Genomic DNA, 19,892 nt, shown 5'->3' with positions numbered 1-19,892 from the left:
TTTCCAGAAACAAAAGTGCTGGTGAGTGCCATTTCTCTTCCCCTCCTCCCAGTCTAGGTAGCTGGACACTTGTGGGAGACAACACCATACTCTCCATCTACCCTGCTAGCACTACATGCCTGCCAAACATTCCCCTGTGGACCTGCCCCACCAACCCCACCTGACTCTGGAGGTTTCCTTCCAAAACAACTTCTCCCTGCCATACCCAGCAGGAGCCACAGCCAGAACCAGTGCCACTCCAAAGTGACTCCCGCCTAAGGGAGGGGGAGGGATACAGCCCCACAGCTAGGCCTCTTGGCTGGCTATGCAGAAAGTGAGTTTTGCCTTTCAGTGCACCTGTAGCTGTGGCAGAAAGGCTAACTGTAGACAGCTAGGCTGGCTGACCACTGGCCCACCAAAGAGATGACAGTGGCTGCAGACAGGCTTCTCAACAGCATAGGAAGCAAACCCTGCCTATACACCCACAGCAGGAAAAATGGGACATTGCAGTCAGCTGTGCTGTAGGCAATCACAGCCCAGTCACAACAGGAGGGTGTGTGCTGCCCATACAGGGGGCACCCTGGAGCACCTGGCTCTGGTGATAGGATTGTGTTATAGGGCATCACATGACCTCTTCTACACAAGGACACTACTTTTAATACCAGCTGTAGCTGACCTACCTAATACATAGAAACACAGAGTTAGACAAATTAAAAACATAGAAGAATGTGTCCCAAATGAAAGAAAAAGAAAATCACAGTAAAAGAGCTAAATAAAATGAAGATAAGCAATATGCCTGATAAAGAATTTAAAAGTAGCAGCCATAAAAATATTCACGGGACTTAAGAAGAGTGGATAAATTCAGTGAAAATTTCAAGAGAAAAAAATATTAAAAAGAACCCAGCTGAGCTGAAGAATTCAAACATTGAAAAAAACAAACACACTAGAGGAAATCAACAGCAGATTAGAGGATGCAGAAGAATGTATCAGTGACCTGGAAGACAGGGTAATGGAAAGCAACCCAGCTGAACATCAAAAAGAAAAAATAAAAAATGAGAATAGGTTAAGGGAACTCTGTGACATCATCAAGCATACTAATATTCATAGTTTACGGATCCCAGAAGGAGAAAAAAGAGAAGGGGGCAGAAGACTTATATGAGGAAATAATAGCTGAAAACTTCCCTAATCTGGGAAAGGAAATGAACATTCAGGTCCAGGAAGGAAAGAGGGGGCCTTAACAAAATAAAACCAAGGAGGATCCACATTGAAACATAATAATAAAAATGGCAAAAAGTAATGGTAAAGAGAGAATTTTTTGAAAAGATTATTTGAGAGAGAGAGAGAGCATGTGTGCATACGAGCAGGGAGAGTTGTAGTGGGGAAGGAAAGGGAGAGGTAGAGGTAAAGTATCTCAAGTAGACTCCCTGATGAATGTGGAGCTGATGCAGGGCTCAATCCCAGGACCCTGAGATCATGACCTAAGTTGAAATCAAGAGTCACTCAACTGACTGTGCCACCCAGGCACTCCAATAAAGAGAGAATGTTAAAAGCAGCAAGAGAAAACAGTTACATACAAGGGAAACCCCATAAGGCTACCAGCTGATTTTTCAGCAAAAATTTTGCAGGCCAAAGGGGAGTGACATGATATATTCAAAATGCTGAAAGGAAAAAAAACCCTACACCAAGAATACACTACATAAAGTTATCATTTGGAATAGAAGGAGAGATAAAGAGTTTCCCAGATAAAGTTAAAAGAATTCATCAAAACTAAACCAGCCTTACAAGAAATGTTAAAGGAATTCTTTAAGTGGAAATAAAAGGCCATAATTAGAAGAAAGTTATGAAAGAAAAAATTTCACAGGTAAAAGCAAACATATAGTAGAGGTACTAGATTAATCACTTATAAAGCCGGTATGGAGGTTAAAACACAAAAGTAGTAAAATCAGTTATATCTACAAAAATCAATCAAGGGATACACAAAATATAAAGATGTAAAATATTACATCATATATATAAAATGTGGAGGGGGGAGTAAAAATTGAGTGCTTTTAGAATGTATTCAAACTTCAGTGACCATCAACTTGATATAGACTGCTATGCACATAAGATGTTATATATGAACCTCATGGTAACTACAAATCAAAAACCAATAATAGATACACACAAAAAGAGAAAGGAATCCGAGCATAACACTAAAGGGAGCCATTAAACCACAAGGGATGAGAGCAAGAAAGGAACAGAGACCTATAAAAACAATCATAAAACAAAATGGCCATAAGTATACACCTTTTAATAATTACTTTAAATGTACATTGCCTAAATGCTCCAATCAGAAGACATAGTATGACAGAATGGATAAAAAACAAGACTCATCTATATGCTGTCTAAAAGAGACTCACTTCAGACTTAAAGACACAGACAGACAGAAAGAGAAAGGATGGGAAAATATATGCTATGCAAAAGGAAGCAAAAAAAAGAAGTGGGGTAGCAATACTTAAATAAAATAGACTTTAAAACAAAGACTGTAGCAAGAAACAAAGAAGGTCACTACATAATAATAAAGTGATTAATCCAACAAGACTGTAGCAAGAGACAAAGAAGGTCACTACATAATAATAAAGTGATTAATCCAACAAGAGGATAGAACAGTTTAGATGCCTATGCACCCAACACAAGAGCACCTAAACACATAAGCAAATATTAACAGACATAATGGTAGAAATTGACAGTAATACAATAATAGTAGGGAACTTCATCATTCCATTTACATCAATGGATAGGTCATCCAGACAGAATGTCAGCAACTGTGTCATGACTATGAATGACACATTAGACCAGAGGGATTTAACCAATATATAGTCCATCGAAAAGCAGAATACACATTCTTTTCAAGTGCACATGAAACATTCTCCAGAATAGATCACATTTTGGACCATGAAACAAGTCTCAATACATTTAAGAGGACTGAAATCATATCAAGTACTTTTCCCAACCATGATGGTATGAAACTAGAAGTCAAACACAAGAACAAAACTGGAAGAAACACAAACACATGAAGACTAAACAACATACCTACTGAACTACCAATGGCTCAGTGAAGAAATCAAAGAGGAAATAAGACTCATAACTATAGAGAACAAACTGATGGTCACCAAAGAGGAGTTGGGGTGGGAGGGATGAGTCAGGTAGGTGATGGGGATTAAGGAGTGCACTTGCTGTGATGAGCAGCAGGTGTTGTATGGAAGTGTTGAATCACTATGTTGTACACAAATGAAATTAATATTACACTGTATGTTAACTGGAATTTAAATAAAAACTTAAAATTTAAAAAGATGAAATAAAAAAATACAGGGAGACACATGAAAATGAAAACACAATGGTTTAAAATCTTTGGGGTGCATCAAAAGCAGTTCTAAGAGGAAATTTTATAGCAATATGGGCCTACCCCAAGAGAAAAGAAAAATCTCAAACAGCCTTATATCTGAAGGAAATAAAAAGAAGAAATAAAGCCCAAAGCTAGTAGAAGAAATAAAAAGTATTAGAGTGGAAATAAAGGAAATAGAGACTAAAAAAAATGATAGGAAAAAAAATCACCCATTTACAATCACACCAAAACCAGGAGGTGGGTCTTTGAAAAGGTAAACAAAATTGATAAACCTTTAGCCAGACTCATCAAGAAAAAGAGGATTCAAATAAAGTCAGAAGTAAACACAGAAATACCAAAACCACAGAAATACAAAGGGCATACTCCTTTTGTTATTTCAATACTATTTATTTTGAATCCTTATTTGAAAAATTATATGCCAGCAAACTGGACAACCTAGATGAAATTGATAATTTTCTAGAAACATACAATTTTTCAAAACTGAATCAGAAAGATATAGAAAATTTGACCATATTGATGACTAGTAATGAAATTAAATCAGTAATCAAAAACCTCCCAACAAACAAAAGTCCGGGACCAGATAGCTTCACAGATGAATTCTACTAAGCATTTAAAGAAAAGTTAATACCTAGTCTTCTCAAACTATTCCAAACAATAGAAGAGGAAGAAAACTTCCAAATTCACTCTATGAGGCCAGCATTACTCTGATACCCAAATGAGATAAAGATACTACAAAAAAAGATACAGGATAATATCTCTGATGAACATGGATGCAAAAATCCTCAACATAATATTAGCAAACTGAATTCAACAATTCCTTAAAAAAATCATTCACCATTATCAAATGGATTTATTCCAGGGATGCAAAGATGGTTTAATATTTGCAAATCAATGTCATACCTCACATTAAGAGGAAGGATAAAAACTGATCATCTCAATAGATGCAGGTAAAACACTGAAAAATTCAACACCCATTCATGATAAAAGCTCTCAACAAAGTGAGGTTAAAGAGACTATAGCTCAACATAATAAAGGCCATATAGGAAAAACCCACAATTAACCTCGTACTCAGTGGTGAAAAACTGGAAGCTTTTCCTCTAAGATCAGGGACAAGACAAGGATGTCCACTCCTACCACTTTTATTCAACACAGCACTGGAAGTCCTAACCACAGCAATCAGACAAGGAAAAGAAATAAAAGGCATCCAAAGCAATAAGGAAAAAGTAAAACTTTCACTAATATGCAGATAACATGATACTATATAGAGAAAACTCCAAAGACTGCACCAAAACATGACTAGAACTGATAAATGAATTCAGTAAAGTTGCAGGATACAAATTTAACATAGAGAAATCTGTTACATTTCTATACATTAATAATGAAGCAGAAAGAGAAAGTAAGAAAACAATCACCTTTACAATCACACCAAAAAGAATACCTAGGAATAAATTTAACCAAGGAGGTGAAAGAACTGTACTCTGTAAACTATAAGACACTGATGAAAGTAACTGAATACAACACAAACAAAATGGAAAGCTTTTTCATGCTTATGGACTGGGAGAATAAATATTGTTAAATGTCCATACTACCCAAAGCAACGTACAGATTTAATGTAATCCCTATCAAAATGCCAACAACTTTTTTACAGAACTAGAACAAATAATCCTAACACTTGTATGGAACCACAAAAGACCCTGAACAGCCAAAACAATCTTGAGAAAGAAGAACAAAGCTAGAGGTAATGTAATCCCAGATTTCAAGACATACTACAAAGCTATGATAATCAAAACAGTATGGTAATAGCACATAGATAGGTACATAGATCAACAGAACAGACTCCCAGAAATAAATCCAAGCTTATATGGTCAATTAACCTACAACAAAGGAGGCAAGAATATACAGTGGTGAAAGTAAAGTCTCTTTAACAAATGGTGCTTGGACAACTGAACAGATATATGCAAAAGAATGAAATTGGACCACTTTCTTACACCATACACTCAAAATGGATTAAAGACCTAAGTGTGAGACCTGAAACCATAAAACTCTTAGAAAACATAAGCAGTAATTTCTTTAAGCAACATTTTTCTAGATATGTCTCCTAAGGCAAGGGAAACATGCAAAAATAAACTGTTGGGACTACACTAAAATAAAAGGCTTTTGCACAACAAAGGAGACCATTAACAAAACAAAAAACCTAGTGAATGGGAGATGATATTCACAAATAATATATCTAATAAGGGTTTAATATCCAAAACATATAAACAAGAACTTATACAGCTCTACACCAAATAATAATAATCCTACTAAAAATGGCAGAGGTCCTGAATATACATTTTTCCAAAGACAATATATAGATGGCCAGCCGACACATTAAAATATATTCAACATCACTATTCATCAGCAAAAATGCAAACCAATACCACCTGTTAGAATGAGTAAAATCAAAAACAAGAAATAACAAGTGTTGGAGAGGATATGGACAAAAAGGAACACTTGTGCACTGTTAGTGGGACTGCAAACTGGTGCAGCCACTGTGGAAAACAGTATAGAGGTTCCTCAAAAAGTTAAAAATAACATTACCATATAATCCAGTAATTCTACTACTGTGTATTTACCCAAAGAAAATAAAAGCACTAATTCAAAAAGACATATGCATCACTACATTTATTGCAGCATTATTTACAAAAGCCAAGCTATGGAAGCAACCCAACTCTCCACTGATAGATGAACTGATAAAGATGATGCAGTATATATGTACAGCGGGATATTACCCAGCCATAAAAAAGAATGAGATTTTGCCATTTGCAACAGCATAAATGCACGTAGAGAGTATAATGCTAAGAGAAATAGTCAGAGATAGACAAATACATGACTTCATTCATATGTGGAATTTAACAAAACAAAACAAAGAAAGACAAAAAAATAGACTCTTAAATATAGAGAAGAAACTGCTGTTTGCCATAGGGAAGGTGGATGGGGAATGGGGATTAAGAGTGCACCTATGTTATTTAATAGTGTTGTATGGTGACGTGTGGTGGCTACACTTGTGGTGAGCATAACATAGTGTATAAACTTGCCAAATCACTATGTTGTACACCTGAAACTAATGGAATATTGTCAATCAACAGTGCTCAAGTAAAAAATTCAATTAAAGGTAAAAAAATATACTTATCTTCATGAACACTGAATAATGTATAGAATTATTGAATCATATCGTACACCTGAAACTAATATAATGTATTTTAATTTACTTCATTGAAAAAGAAAAAGACAAAAACTAGTTAACTATATCTAAAGCAGAACAAAAATGTGAATGACCACAAATTTGATAAATCTGAAACCCTGATGGAGTCCTAAGTGAGGCAGCACAATATTTTTCAAGGGCTGAAAGAACTCTACAATCAGGGAAAATATCCTTCAGGGATAAAGGTGAAATAAATTCCAATGTGCATGCTCTAGTCAGAGCTCTTACAGGTGGATTTTCTCTAAGCAGGGACCCAAAGATCCAGGATCCTTCCATCTTATGAGACACCTTCAACATGTGTGATCTAGCCCTGGGTATATATTCTTACTATTCAAAATATGTGGTCCATAGACCAGGAGCATTAGCTTACCTGGGAGCCTCTTAGAAATGCTTCTGAGAAATCTGAGGCCCTACCCACACTTACTGAGTCCAAATTTGATTATTAGCAAGATCTCCAGATCATTTTATGCACATGTCACTTAGAAGCACTACTGTGTATCAGTTTATCACCCCTGCCACCATTCAATTTTGGCCAGACTGATTATTTGGCACTACCTAAATGGACTATGTAGGCTCTTGAAATGTAGTCCATGTCTATGGCTAGGAGGAAAACAAAACAATTTTGTGAACACATAATACTGAACCATTTTGTTCTTTTTCCTACACAGAGAATACACTTGCTTCTCCTCAGAGGAGAGGACTCAACTACATCCACCGATATTAGTTTTCTCCAAGTGTTCAACTTACTACAATAAGTATAGTAGGCAATGTTCAGTTTCCTCCATCAGTTCCAGACATGGCCCCATCCTGCTATGGTCACCATACTGTTAATTGGATCTTTGCCATGAGGCTCAGTCACTCTGTACAGCCAAAAAATCTCACTAAGTCCATGCCAATTGAAGACTTTTAAATCCCATGTCTCACCACTCAAAGTTAGCTTTCCAGTCCTTTAAGATCCTTATAATCTTTGCATCTCATTTCTCTTTCATATCTGCTTGCAAAATGGCCAATTTACTCTGAACTCCTCTCTTTCTTGCAATACCTTGCCAAATGCATCAATGACAATATTATTCTTTCCAGTCACATCCTCTAGAGCCATTGGCTTACCAAGCCCATGACCTGCTTGCAAAATTATTACCGGTGACACCTCTGTCAGACATGCACAACATGAGCCTCCATCTTCTCACAGCCTGGTATCAGTTTTCTTGCAGCTCACAAGTTGACCATTGAGCCAGTGCTGCACGTGTTAGCCTGCAGTACTATTTTGCAGCACCGATCTCTGAACTAGTCAGGATTGGCAACTGCTGTATCCAACAACTTCCAAAAACCATAACATTCATTTCTCAGTCACACAAAGTTCATGATCCCAGGGTCATTGAGCCCAGGTAGCTTTTGTACAACTTGCTTCTCAAAGCTCAAAGATCTAGACCTCTTACATCTTGTGACACCACCTTCAACACAGGGCTTCCAAGGCTGTCGTGGAAGATGACCATGTGTAGGAATTCCATTTGGACTACAGGAGGAAATGGTGTATATCACATCTGCCCACGTTTACCAAAACGAGTCACACTGGCCAAAACTAGATGCAAAGAAGCTAGGTGTAAAAACAGCTGCAGGAAGCACGGGAAATTAAAAAGCAGCAGCAGCTTGGAAAATATCATCTTCCCTCGTAACAAGGATAAAACTCACACAGTATGATGGACAAACTCACACAGTCTGTATTAGCTTTCCCAAAGCAGATACAGATTGGAGCAGGAGGTCATAATGTTCTGAAAATCAAGACTTAAAGAATTAAGAGGATTTCATACAGTAGATACTATGATTGAGAAGTGGGATTACATTGAAGACATGAAAAAGGCATGTATTTCTTCTATTAAGAAAAAAAGAAAGGCAATTAGAAGCCTCCAGAAAACCCAAAAGCTATAGAAGAAAATTATGCTCTAAATATGAAGGAAAATTAAAAGTTGTATGACCTTGAACAGTTGATGGCATATAAAAAGAGATGGAAAGAATAGAGAGAATATGTTTGTCCTCAAAGCCTGTCAGTCATTAAGGAAGACACAAGGCCAGTGAAATTGAACACAGAGAACTGTAGAGAAGAAAAGTTAATCCTAGAATATGACTTGGTTCGGTAGGGAACGTATAGAATAAAAAGAATGTAAATACTGTTCATTGGCTTTCAATGTACAGACTCAACTTGCAATGAAGCACACAATGCTTAGAATACAAATATTAACAGCTATGAAAATGCAAAGCAAAGGTGTAGTTAATAGAAGAGGAGATAGGTATAGTGAGAAAAAGGTAAAGATATATAGCTAATAGAAGGAGGAAAATACAGAAGCATTCATTTATACAGTAGAGTTGCTATGGACTGAATTGTTTCCCTAAAATTCATATGTTGAAACCCTAACCCCTGGTGTGACTGTATCTGGTTAGGGTTTTTAGGGAGATAATTAATGTTAAAGGAGTTCAGAAGGGTGGGGCCTTAATCTGATAGGGCTGGTGTCCTCATAAGAGGAAGAGACCCCACAGATCTCTGTGCACAGAGAAGAGGTCATGGGAAGACACAGTGAGGAGGTGGCCATCAATAAGCCAGAAGAAAAAACTTCATCAGAAACCAAACCTGACAGAACCTTGATTATGGACTTCCAGCTTCTGCAACTGTGAGAAAATTAATTTCTGTTGTTTGAGCTTCCCAGTCTGTGGTATTTGGTTACGGCAGCTCAAGCAGACTAACATAGGAGTCAAGAGACTAAAGTTGATGGAAGAAGAGTAGAGGTTTAAAAAAGTTATGATGAATCCACTAAATTATACTCCTGAAACAAATATTACACTATATATTAACTAACTAGAATTTAAATCAAATTTTGGGAAAATAATAAATATAAAGTTACGAAGGTAGGTAACCAAGAGAAAACTTTTAAATAATATAATTATCAAAAATGAGACCAAAAAAGAGGGATAAGTATCAAAATGCATGCTTATCTCAAGTAGGCAGAAGAAAATGCCTTAGGAGGGAGAAGAATAATTGGTCCTGCTCTTGGGCAAATTCCTCAGAGCTCTGCAAGGAAATGGGGTCCGTGCATCCTCGCCCAAGACAGACATGGTGATTGGCAACTTCTAAGGTGTTATGCAGTTGTCCCTGCTTCCTGGTATTCATGTACTTGTGTAAATTTACCCCTTTGAGTATAGGCTGCAGCTAGCACCTTGCTTCTAATAGAATATGGTCAAAGGTACGTGGGATGTCATGAGGTTAAGTGACAAAGACTCCAAATTTCATCTGGCCATCTTTCTGGTTCTCTCTTACTTGCTCTGATCAATGCCAGCTACCATGTTGTGAGCTACCCTATGGGAACAGTCAGTCAGAAGGTTGCGAAGGGGGGCCTCTAGCCAACTGCCAGCAAGGACTTGTGTCTTTAAATCTGATGGTGTGTGAGGAACTGAATCCAGAGAACAAGCACACGAGTGACACATCCTTCTCTGATTGAGCCTTCAGATGGGATGCAACCCTAAACGACGCTCATCTTGATTGCAACCTCATGAGAGACTTTAATCCAGCTAAAGCACACCGAATTCTTGCCCCACAGATTCTGAGATAATAAATGTTTGTTGGTTTTAAGTCTCTAATATTTGGAGTAAATTGTTATATGGCAATAGGTAACTAATAAAAATTTATCATTTGTAAACTTAAAATTTGATATACTTTTCTCATCCAGAGTTGTGGCCAAAATCACTGCACGATACTCTAACATCTGTGGCAGAGACTGCCACTTGTCTACCAACAATCACTTTCCTCATGTACCCTATTAACAGTCTGATTATATTTATCACATTTCCTAGCTTCCTTTGAAGATGTCTTCAATTTAGGCTAAATAATCTAAAAGCAGATTAGGGGAGGGGGCAATCCAGGATAGACCCTTAAGAGAGGACCATACCCAATTGGCACATCTGTTTTACTGCTTGCCCTTTCTTGCTTCATTCCCACATGGGCCTGATGTTGGAGTCACAGCAGCCATGATGTACCATGAGGCAACAAGCACATCCTATAAATGAATGAGCGGAAAGACAGGACTCCAAACTGCAATGGCATCCTGGAAATATATACCAGCCCTGATCTGAATACTATAAAGCTACTAACTTTGTTAAGCCACTGTTTGCCAGCTTTAAGTTACTTGCAGCCAAACTTAGTTCCTAACTCATACACAGGTTGTCATGACTGCTGCTGAGATATACATACTGCAGCCTGAGCTCACCATTTAAAAGCATTCCCTATGCCATACATAACAAATCCATGGTTATCTACTGATATCCCATATGAAAGAGGATTTGTCTCAGAAGAAACTTATTTTCTATTTTTCCCAAATTCCTGTTTATAATAAAAAGCATGATTATTCTAGAACATTTAGTATAGGGGAAAATAATAGACTCATGGACCATCAGCGTACTGTAGCACAATATAACACCCATTATAGTCCTTAGCCAATAATTAATAAAGGATTAAATTATTTCAATACATATCAATACACATGTATCAATACACACACACACACACATATATATATATAAACCTTCAGCACAGCAACTCCCCTTGCACTTTTAACCTAAGGAAATAATTTGGTAAGCAGAAAACACAGGTGCTATCAGGGAAGTTTTCAGATAAGCCATGGGAATTCCAAAAGACCTTTTGAACTTCTGTTTGACTTAGAATAGCCTTATTCTGCTTAAAATCTTTGACAACTTCCTATTGCATTTAGGAATAAATACAAATCCCTACACTAGTTTCCAATCACAGTCATGGGGTCCAGCTCCTCCTTTTCTCCCCACTTCGTCTCTTTTCTACTCTTCCCCACTCAAAAGTTCCTATTCATTTCTTATACACAGCAGAACCATCTCCTTGTTTATGGTCTCTTTTGAGCTTCCCAGTCCGTGGTATTTGGTTACGGCAGCTCAGGCAGACTAACATAGGAGTCAAGAGACTAAAGTTGATGGAAGAAGAGTAGAGGTTTAAAAAAGTTATGATGAATCCACTAAATTATAACTCCTGAAACAAATATTACACTATATATTAACTAACTAGAATTTAAATAAAAATTTGGGAAAATAACAAAGTTATGAAGGTAGGTAACCAAGAGAAAATTTTTATATAATATAATTATCAAAAATGAGACCAAAAAAGAGGGATAAGTATCAAAATGCCATCAAATCTTCACCTTCCACCACCAAGATATTATTTACCTCTCTTTTTATGGGTGCCAGCTATTCATTTTTTGTCCTACTGCAGTTCCTAAGGTAACCCTGTTGGTGGATGTATCATGCCATTCTTTCTTATTCAGAAATACTAAGTCCAAGCTCTTCAGGATGGTATTCAAGTTCTTTCACCACCTGACCCAACTCACCTTTCTAGGTAGGCTCATGGCTGTTGTTAAATTAACCTTAATGTAAGCAGTTTGAAGTGCTGATTTCTATGTGCTTTTTCTAGTTATAAGGAAGAAAACCATGAATATGTGGGTGTGTTGGGAAATGTGATCGCCAACTGACCCATGAGCTGGACTGGGGCACTCAGAGGCTCCTCACGCCTTCCCCTGTCCTTGGAATGTGGGTTCCACTTGTCTTTCCCACTGCCAGAGGTTGCTCCAAGGACAGAGCCTTGAGATGGTGATGTGATGTTGAAAACACCTGCATGGTATACGTGACCGAGCCCAGTTAGCGCCTGTTTTTAAGCTTTCAAAATTTGGAGGCAGGTGCGGGGATCCATTCATCTTGCTGCCACCAAAGACAAGCCTTGAATGTATGTTCCCTGTGCTATTATTAAAACCGCCACTGACCAAGCTGGAGTGGCCCACCTCTTTGGTCTCTCCTGCCCTCTGTGTATGGGAGGTTTCAGATTACCCCAGGAAAGCTCCCAAGAGGGCTGTGAAGCTACAGATGCAGAACCCTCACGGGCCCACCATGCCAATGTGCCCGAGCACACAAATCATCCTCAGGTTAAGGTATATCTCAACAGTGGCCAGGATCATTCTCGCTAACTCTTCAGACTTGTATTCACTATTAACATAGACAACAACAAATCTAACCAATGTTGATCACTCCCCTCTCTCTATATATATATATTCCTGGAAAATGCTGTAAAAAGATGTGATGAAGGGAGCCAACCAGAAACCAAGAAATGGCAGAACATATTGAAAAGGGATTCACCTTTTGTCACAACCTACTGAACTCCCTCAGTTGTTGCCATGGCTGCAACCTCACAAGCAGCCAGAGCCTACAAGGGTCCGGGCACATTCCAGCAATAACTCACTATTTCAGGTTTTGCCAAAGATACACTAAGTATGAGGAGCCTTTTACAACAGTCAAAAGGAGCTTTAAGGGAAGCAGCTGAGCACACAGGAGCGCTGAGAAAAGGGGCTTCAGGTGGAGATCTAATCTGGTCCATGGTCTCCATGGAGATAGAAGATCTTGCTTAGGGGACAGCGGAGTGAAAAGAGAAGGAAGCTGAGCCCTGCATCTCCAGGGGGATCTTAACTTACTGTCTCAACCCCCAAATCTTGAGTAAATGTCTCAAACACACTACTACCTTACTAGTGTTTGGGGAGTCAGGTGCAAATGCCTCGGTTCTGTCTTGGGGTCGGCACACACAGAGTGACTTTAAGTGGAAAGGAAACTTGTTCAAGATCAGCAAGAACACCTCACTGAAATCTCTGAAAGGGGGGCCGTGCTCCCAGCAGGAGGTGGGGGGGGCGGGAGGATGGGAGAGGATTGAGTCAATGTGAACTAAATGCCAACAAGTACGGAAGGTGCCCCCAGCTGCCATGGGGGTTACACGGGTGATTTTCAGGAATGCTGGACTCATCAATGCTTTTACATGCCTTTGTAGTAAATATTTATTATGCAGCCCCAACCGGACACCCATTTTCCTTGGCCCTAGGGTGACAGCAGGCAACCTGAAAAGCCAGTTGGCTGACATCATACAGGTCACTATCTGGTTAGGGAAAAATTATTAAATACCTGATTGACAGTCTTGCCTATTCCCTAAAAACTATCTTTTCCCAGCCGCTGAGGCTCATTGAGAAAAGATTTTCTGACATACAAACTAGCCCAGCTGTGTACCACCCTATGTAAATCATTTGGGAACATTTTGTGTCCCAAAGCTCCCTGTTAAAATCTCATTTCCACTCAGGACATCTTTTTTGGAGGCTTTCTTGTGTAAAGGAACTTATGAGAGGCATCTGCGGTCTCTTGCCAGACTGCATCTCTCAAGGCTGATTGCTCAGACTTTCTGTCTGCTGTTGATTGGTTTAAGAAATAGGACACTAGGTGGAACCTGTGTTCTGTCCATGTCCTCACAAAACAGGCTGGCCACAGCTACATGTGGCTTCCCGTGTTCCACCTGCTTCCAGTCCACTACTGGCCCCTAACCTAGATAGAATGAAATGCAATATTCACCAAGAAATAGACGATAGCACATAAATGATAAAGTTTTCCCTGCATTCATTTTATCCCTTAAGTCAGGGTTTTGTCCTGTTATCCTAAAGATTCTATTTGTGCCACCTTGTCCAGAGAGATCAGCCACACCTAATGCTTTGAAAGCTAAAAACAGGGGCACCTGGCTGGCTCAGTTGGAAGGGTGTGCCACTCGATCTCTACGCCATGTTGGGCGTAGAGATTACTCAAATAAATAGAACTTAAAAAAATACCAAAGGCAAACAAAAACTGATGAAGATACCCTTAGACAAGGCTCTTTTCAAGAATTTTGTCTCAGGGGCGCTCGGGTGGGCTCAGTCAGTTAAGCGTCTGCCTTCGGCTCAGGTCATGATCCCGGAGTCCTGGAATCGAGCCCCACATCGTACTCCCTGCTCAGCGGGAAGCCTGCTTCTCCCTCTCCGTCTGCCTCTCCTCCCCGCTTATTCTCTCTCTCTCTCTCTCTCGAATAAATAAAATCTTTAAATAAATAAAGGTAAAAATCTTCTGAAAGGTATAATAGAACTTGCTTGATTCTGTAGATTTGGTTTACTGGGGACACCTGGGCAGCTCAGCTGGTTGAGCGTCTGCTTCGGCTCAGGTCATGATCCCAGGGTCCTGGGATCGAGTTCCGCATCAGGCTCCCTGCTCCGCGGGGAGTCTGCTTCTCCCTCTCCTTCTGCCTCTGCCCCTCCCCCTGCTCACTCTCTCTAGCTTGCTCTCTCTCAAGTAAATAAAATCTTAAACAAAACAAAACAAGAATTGTGTCTCTCCGCCCCTAGGGTCTCTTGGAGTTTTACCATCTAGGAATCTACATTTCAGTGCAGATAGGCGTGGGCTCTGGAGAGACACCGGACCCCTGAACCTGGGGACATACAGCCACAACCAGGAGCCCGCGCAGCACCTACCAGGGTGTGTGTGTGAGCTGGGCCGAGGAAGAAGGGAAGCTGGCCTGACGAGGAAGGTGGTCCTCTACGGATATAGAATCAAGGACCATTTCCTTCGTGCTGAAGCGTCCTTCAAGCGTACGTGATTTCCTCCACTCAGGCTACCTGTCAAACAGCCCGAGAAGCTGAATACCACACCCAAGGGGAAGGAGCAAGCCTCCTGAAGCGCCCCCAGAGCTCAGGGCAGGTTGAGCCCCCGAAAGCACCCACTACCCCAGCTGCTGCCAGGCCACCAGAGTGCGCGGTTCCCACTCCTTTTAAAGATCCTGTGTTCCTCTCCGACCCTCCGGCCAGTGCGGGTCTGAGTGAGGACGGAGCCGGACCAAGGCGGGGCTCAGGGGGGAGGGGCAGGGCAGCGCTGAGGCTGGGCTCGGGCGGAGGCGGCTGGGCGCAGGTGGGGAGGGGAGGGGCAGAGCAGGGCCTGGGGGGGCTCGGCGGGGCGCGGGTCCAGAGGGAAGTGCGGGGCTTGGGCGGGACGCAGGTGGAGAGGGGCAGGGCGGGGGTGCCAGGCGCCGGGAGGCGCCCTCGCTCCACGTCGTCCTTGCATCTCTGGTGGGAAGGTCCACAGTGGGGCGCCAGGGTGAGCTTAGGTGAGTTTGGCGCCTGCGTGGGCTTAGGTGTTTGCGCCGTGCCTGCCAGTCAATCCGCTAAGGAGAGGAAAGTGCCCGAGAACGCCGCTGCGCACCGTTTGCTCCTGGCAGCCTGGGGATGGGTCAGCTCTGTGCAGAGGGTTGCCTCGGAGCTCAAAGGGAGATGAAGCGTCACGGGGAATGTTCTAGACACATCCAACCTTCTCCTTCCTCACCCATCCAACCAGCTCCTCAAAAATTGCCTCACGCAGCCGTTCTCAGGGCGGGCTCCAGGGTGGCCAGGGAACTTGTTAGAAACGCAAGTTCTTAGCCCCACCGCAGATCTACAGAATCGGACTCTGGCGGTTGACTCTCCCACCCGATCTATTTTATTCAAGGTCTCCAGGTGATTCTTAGGCACGCTGGGAGCGCAAACCGGCGCCCACAGGGACCCACCTTGGGGTTTTATCGCTACATGCAGAGAACACACGCAGGGACTTCAAATACGGACCCACAAACTGGTCACACCTTTATGTATTTCGCTATTTACCAGTTTAACCAGCTATTTAGATGGAAGTCCAGATCTTGCTGAGCTGTGAGTGTACAGAGCCATGCCCTAGAAACCCCTTTTCCCAGAAACTTGGATAATGAAAAACTCGAAAAGAGAATTCTTATGTCTCCAATCACTGTACAGGAGATTTGGCTTTCAAGGCAACAGGTAAACCAATAGAGTCACCGAGCCAAGTGTTCTATTTCCTCCCCCGCCAAAAATCACATGCCTGAAAAATATTTTTCCAAACCCTGTTGTCTGGTCTTTGATTCGTTCATGTTCTTTAGATATTTAAATTTTTTAAACAAATGTCTGAAGATTCTAAGTACAACTGGTAGGAGCAAATGTATATAAACCACTTTCTTCACTTGTTTGATCACATTATTTTGATTATTTCTCTGAAATGGGATTTCTTCCCCCCCATGGCCACTTTTTGTTTTGATAGATGTTTATTTGATTGTCTATCTTAGATCCAAATTAGATTGGAGCAACATTCAAAATTCCAATCCCTTCATGTTTTTCTTCCTCCCGTGGTCTAGTCTGTGTTTGTACTTTCCACAAAATTCCTAACTCGGGTTCTCCTCTTGTAGTCGTGATTTTATTCCTTGGCTATGGTCCCTTTGCTTGACAAACTTTATTGCTTTTTATAGCCACTCAGTCCTCGTCCCTGTCCCCTGCTAGTAATTACTTCAGACATGTGTTCAGTGTTGGCAGCCATCTGGAGGACCTCATGCTCTTAGCATTCTTATTTAGCCCCATTTTATAGCTGGAGTAAACTCAGTAACAGTCATCAGCAAACACAGGGCCTTCCTTTCTCTCATATTTAGATAGATATTTGAATTACTTTTATAGATAATAAAGTCTCACATAAATAAAAACAGGGACTCAGAATTCATTCACTGTGATGTGAATTTTTCTGCATTAGGAGACAATCTACAGGAATCTTTTCCGCTGAAATACTCAGTCAAGAACTCTGGAATACTGCAAGTCCCAGCAGAAGACACCAGGGAGCGTGAGAGACTTTTTGTTCCCCTCTGGTCAGCTCAGTCACCTAGTTTATGAAGAAAGATCACACTTCCCTCCAATGCTATGTTTGTAGCTTTTCCACCTAGGAGACCTGTATTTGTGTTTTTTTCATAGTTTATATATTTTCCTATTATGAATCTTGCTTCCCTCCCCCCCCCCCACACACACACCCTGCCCAGTGTAATAATCTATCTGGCTACATATTAACTGAAAATAAAATATCTGGGCCAATAGATTAGTATTTGTCTGTTTCACATAACTTATTCCCAAAGCAGTAGCTGAGGCCCAGGCATACATTCTCTCCTGTATCAGGCAACATCCTTCTACTTCAGCATATTAGGATGTTCAAAAGGTGCTTTAGGGAAAAAAAAATAAGGTAGTCTTACTCATGGAGTAGGAGGTTTTTCCTAGAAAATAATGGGAAAATAATTCCACCAGCAACTAAAACAAAATGTAAATGACAGGCATTATATGGTTTTCAATAAATATTAGTTACCTGGATGCATTTGTAAGAGGTGTTTTAGGATCAGTAGTATTCAACATTTTGAACCACATATACCCTAGGATTAAAAATAATTTTTCTGTCCTTTCCTGAAGGATATTGGAAAATTTCAAAAGTGATGTGTTTGTTTCATTTTCCAAATTGTCAGTGCTCTTATGAGTTTTTTTTTTTTAAGATTTTATTTATTTGACAGAGAGAGACACAGCGAGAGAAGGGAACACAAGCAGGGGGAGTGGGAGAGGGAGAAGCAGGCCTCCCGCTGAGCAGGGAGCCCGATGCCGGGCTCGATCCCAGGACCCTGCGGTCATGACCTGAGCCGAAGGCAGATGCTTAACGACGGAGCCACCCAGGCGCCCCAACAATGAGTTTTATACCTGCCCCCTCCAGAGACTCTGAAGTTCTTCCTGCTTTGGTCAGGGAAGTATCAGCTTAGGTAGTTAGAGCAGCTAGGATGTATCACGTAACGAATAGGAGACAAATGACAAATGTTCCATTCGCTTCTGTTTTCATCTCAGATCAAACTCTCTGCCCTCTTTATCCACCTGCCCAGGTGGTCTTCGGACTTCTGGTAGAGTTATCGATCTTCTAACTAACCTTGGCGAACTATGGGGGTGGCGGTTGAATTCCCTTGCCCCACCTGCAGAATCCATCCCACCTGACCGCTCCTCCTTGCCCCAGTCCCCAGCACCCCTCCTCATGCTCTTCCAGGCACAAGGCCTTCTCATAGGCTGTTTTCAGACAGGTTTGCCTTCTCAGAGTCTTGTCTTCCCGCCTGAAATATCCACTGCCTCTTCTTCGCTCAGCTGAGAAGCCTTCTCTCCAGTGTCCTCATTGGCTTTCTCTTCTGAGATCCACTGAGCAAGATTTGTTTCAGCATTTAGCACATCTTATCTGCATCCTCTAGACTGACTTCTACTTTTCCATTCCCAGTGCTTCATGCATGCCTTCCACATGATAGAGCCTCGATAAACACTTGCTAGGTAAATGAAATGATGGCTATATTAATGGAATCGTTCATGGCTGAACTTTCCCATAGGTTTAGTATCCTTACATCCCATGAATGGTTCACAGCATTTAACTGGACCTTTACAACTCGTTCTTACACAGAGCCATGAATTTAAAGGGAAGAATTCCAGATCTGAGTAATCACTTGAATCCATCATGTCTATTATATAAGGTGCTTTTGATTTCTGTCCCATATTTTGGACAGTGTTCCTGAATACATGCACGCACTTCACTCCAGCCAAGCATTCAGCAAGGAGCACACCTTTCTAGAATCTGCACCGGCTGATTTTTCATCTTCTAATTCCACAAGCTCTCAAGTACATACAAGCTAAATTTCTTGAGACTGATTTCAGAAGTAGCTTTGTAACAATTAACTAAAAATTATTCCAACAAAAAACTCCAACACAGACATTAAAATTACGTTGCATTTCTTCTACTGGATGTGTCATTCCTGACCTTCAGGAGAAAAGGGTATCTTAAAACTTTTTTCCTGTCCATAATACATAATTTTGTCCTCCCTCATAAACTCTTTTCTTCTGCAGTTTCAAAATAGCAACTACAGCTGCTAATAGAGATTCTTCCTCTGGGATTTTGAGGCCGCTACTCAATTTCACAGCTGGAGGCAAAGCACTTGGCTGGGAAATATTTTTTGCATGACATACAAAGTGCTCTGACCTTGTGGGGCAGCCAGAGGGTTAAGCTTAAGGAGTAAGGGAAGCTGGAGCAGAGTGAGGAGGCCACAGGTGGGCTGGGGCTCCTCTCTTAGTTGCCTTTCCCCTGCCTCCGTTCATTGTTCACCAACCGAGCTGGTGAACAAGGAGACTCCAGTGCCTCCAGCAGCCTCAGGGAGCAGAGAGCCAGGAGGGTCAGAGCTGCCTGATTCCACCTCTCTGAACTATGTGCAAGACCCAAGCTTAAAGTGTATAAGGAAGAAAAACCCTCCTTTTGAATGACACCTTCCTATTCTCTGGTGGTTCTTCACCTTCAGTGGGCATCAGAACCACCTAAATGGTTTGTTGAAACCAAAGACCCGAGGATGGGCAGTTCTAAAACATTCTCCAATGATGCCAAGGCTGCTCACCCTGCAGCCACCTTGCTCTTCTCTGTCCAAGTGATATACTGTCTTTCCCTCAAATATTTACTCACAAGAGAGTTTCCTGCTCTGTGTTTCTCCTACAAACACACTGCTTCACTCCCAACATCTTTCTTCAAATGTCAGTTTCGTCC

At 41.1% G+C, this 19,892-nt stretch overlaps 1 protein-coding gene across 1 annotated transcript in view; it reads left to right on the top strand.

Moving 5' to 3' along the window:
- Positions 1-15,770, top strand: part of LOC114211960 (phospholipid-transporting ATPase IB-like) — a 229,618-nt gene extending 213,848 nt beyond the window's left edge. The window contains exons 37-38 of the mRNA XM_088021973.1: positions 14,849-15,030; positions 15,114-15,770. Coding sequence (XP_087878099.1) covers positions 14,849-15,030; positions 15,114-15,770 — 839 coding nt within the window. The remainder of the gene's footprint in view (positions 1-14,848; positions 15,031-15,113) is intronic.
- Positions 15,771-19,892: the final 4,122 nt, after the last annotated feature.

Source organism: Eumetopias jubatus, unplaced genomic scaffold (assembly GCF_037043125.1).
Source record: "Eumetopias jubatus isolate StellerSeaLion01/CBP00866 unplaced genomic scaffold, mEumJub1_p1.0 scaffold_3, whole genome shotgun sequence".
Lineage (NCBI taxonomy): Eukaryota > Metazoa > Chordata > Mammalia > Carnivora > Otariidae > Eumetopias > Eumetopias jubatus.
The sequence above is the reverse complement of the archived record's forward strand: the minus strand, read 5'-3'. Positions and strand labels throughout refer to the sequence as shown.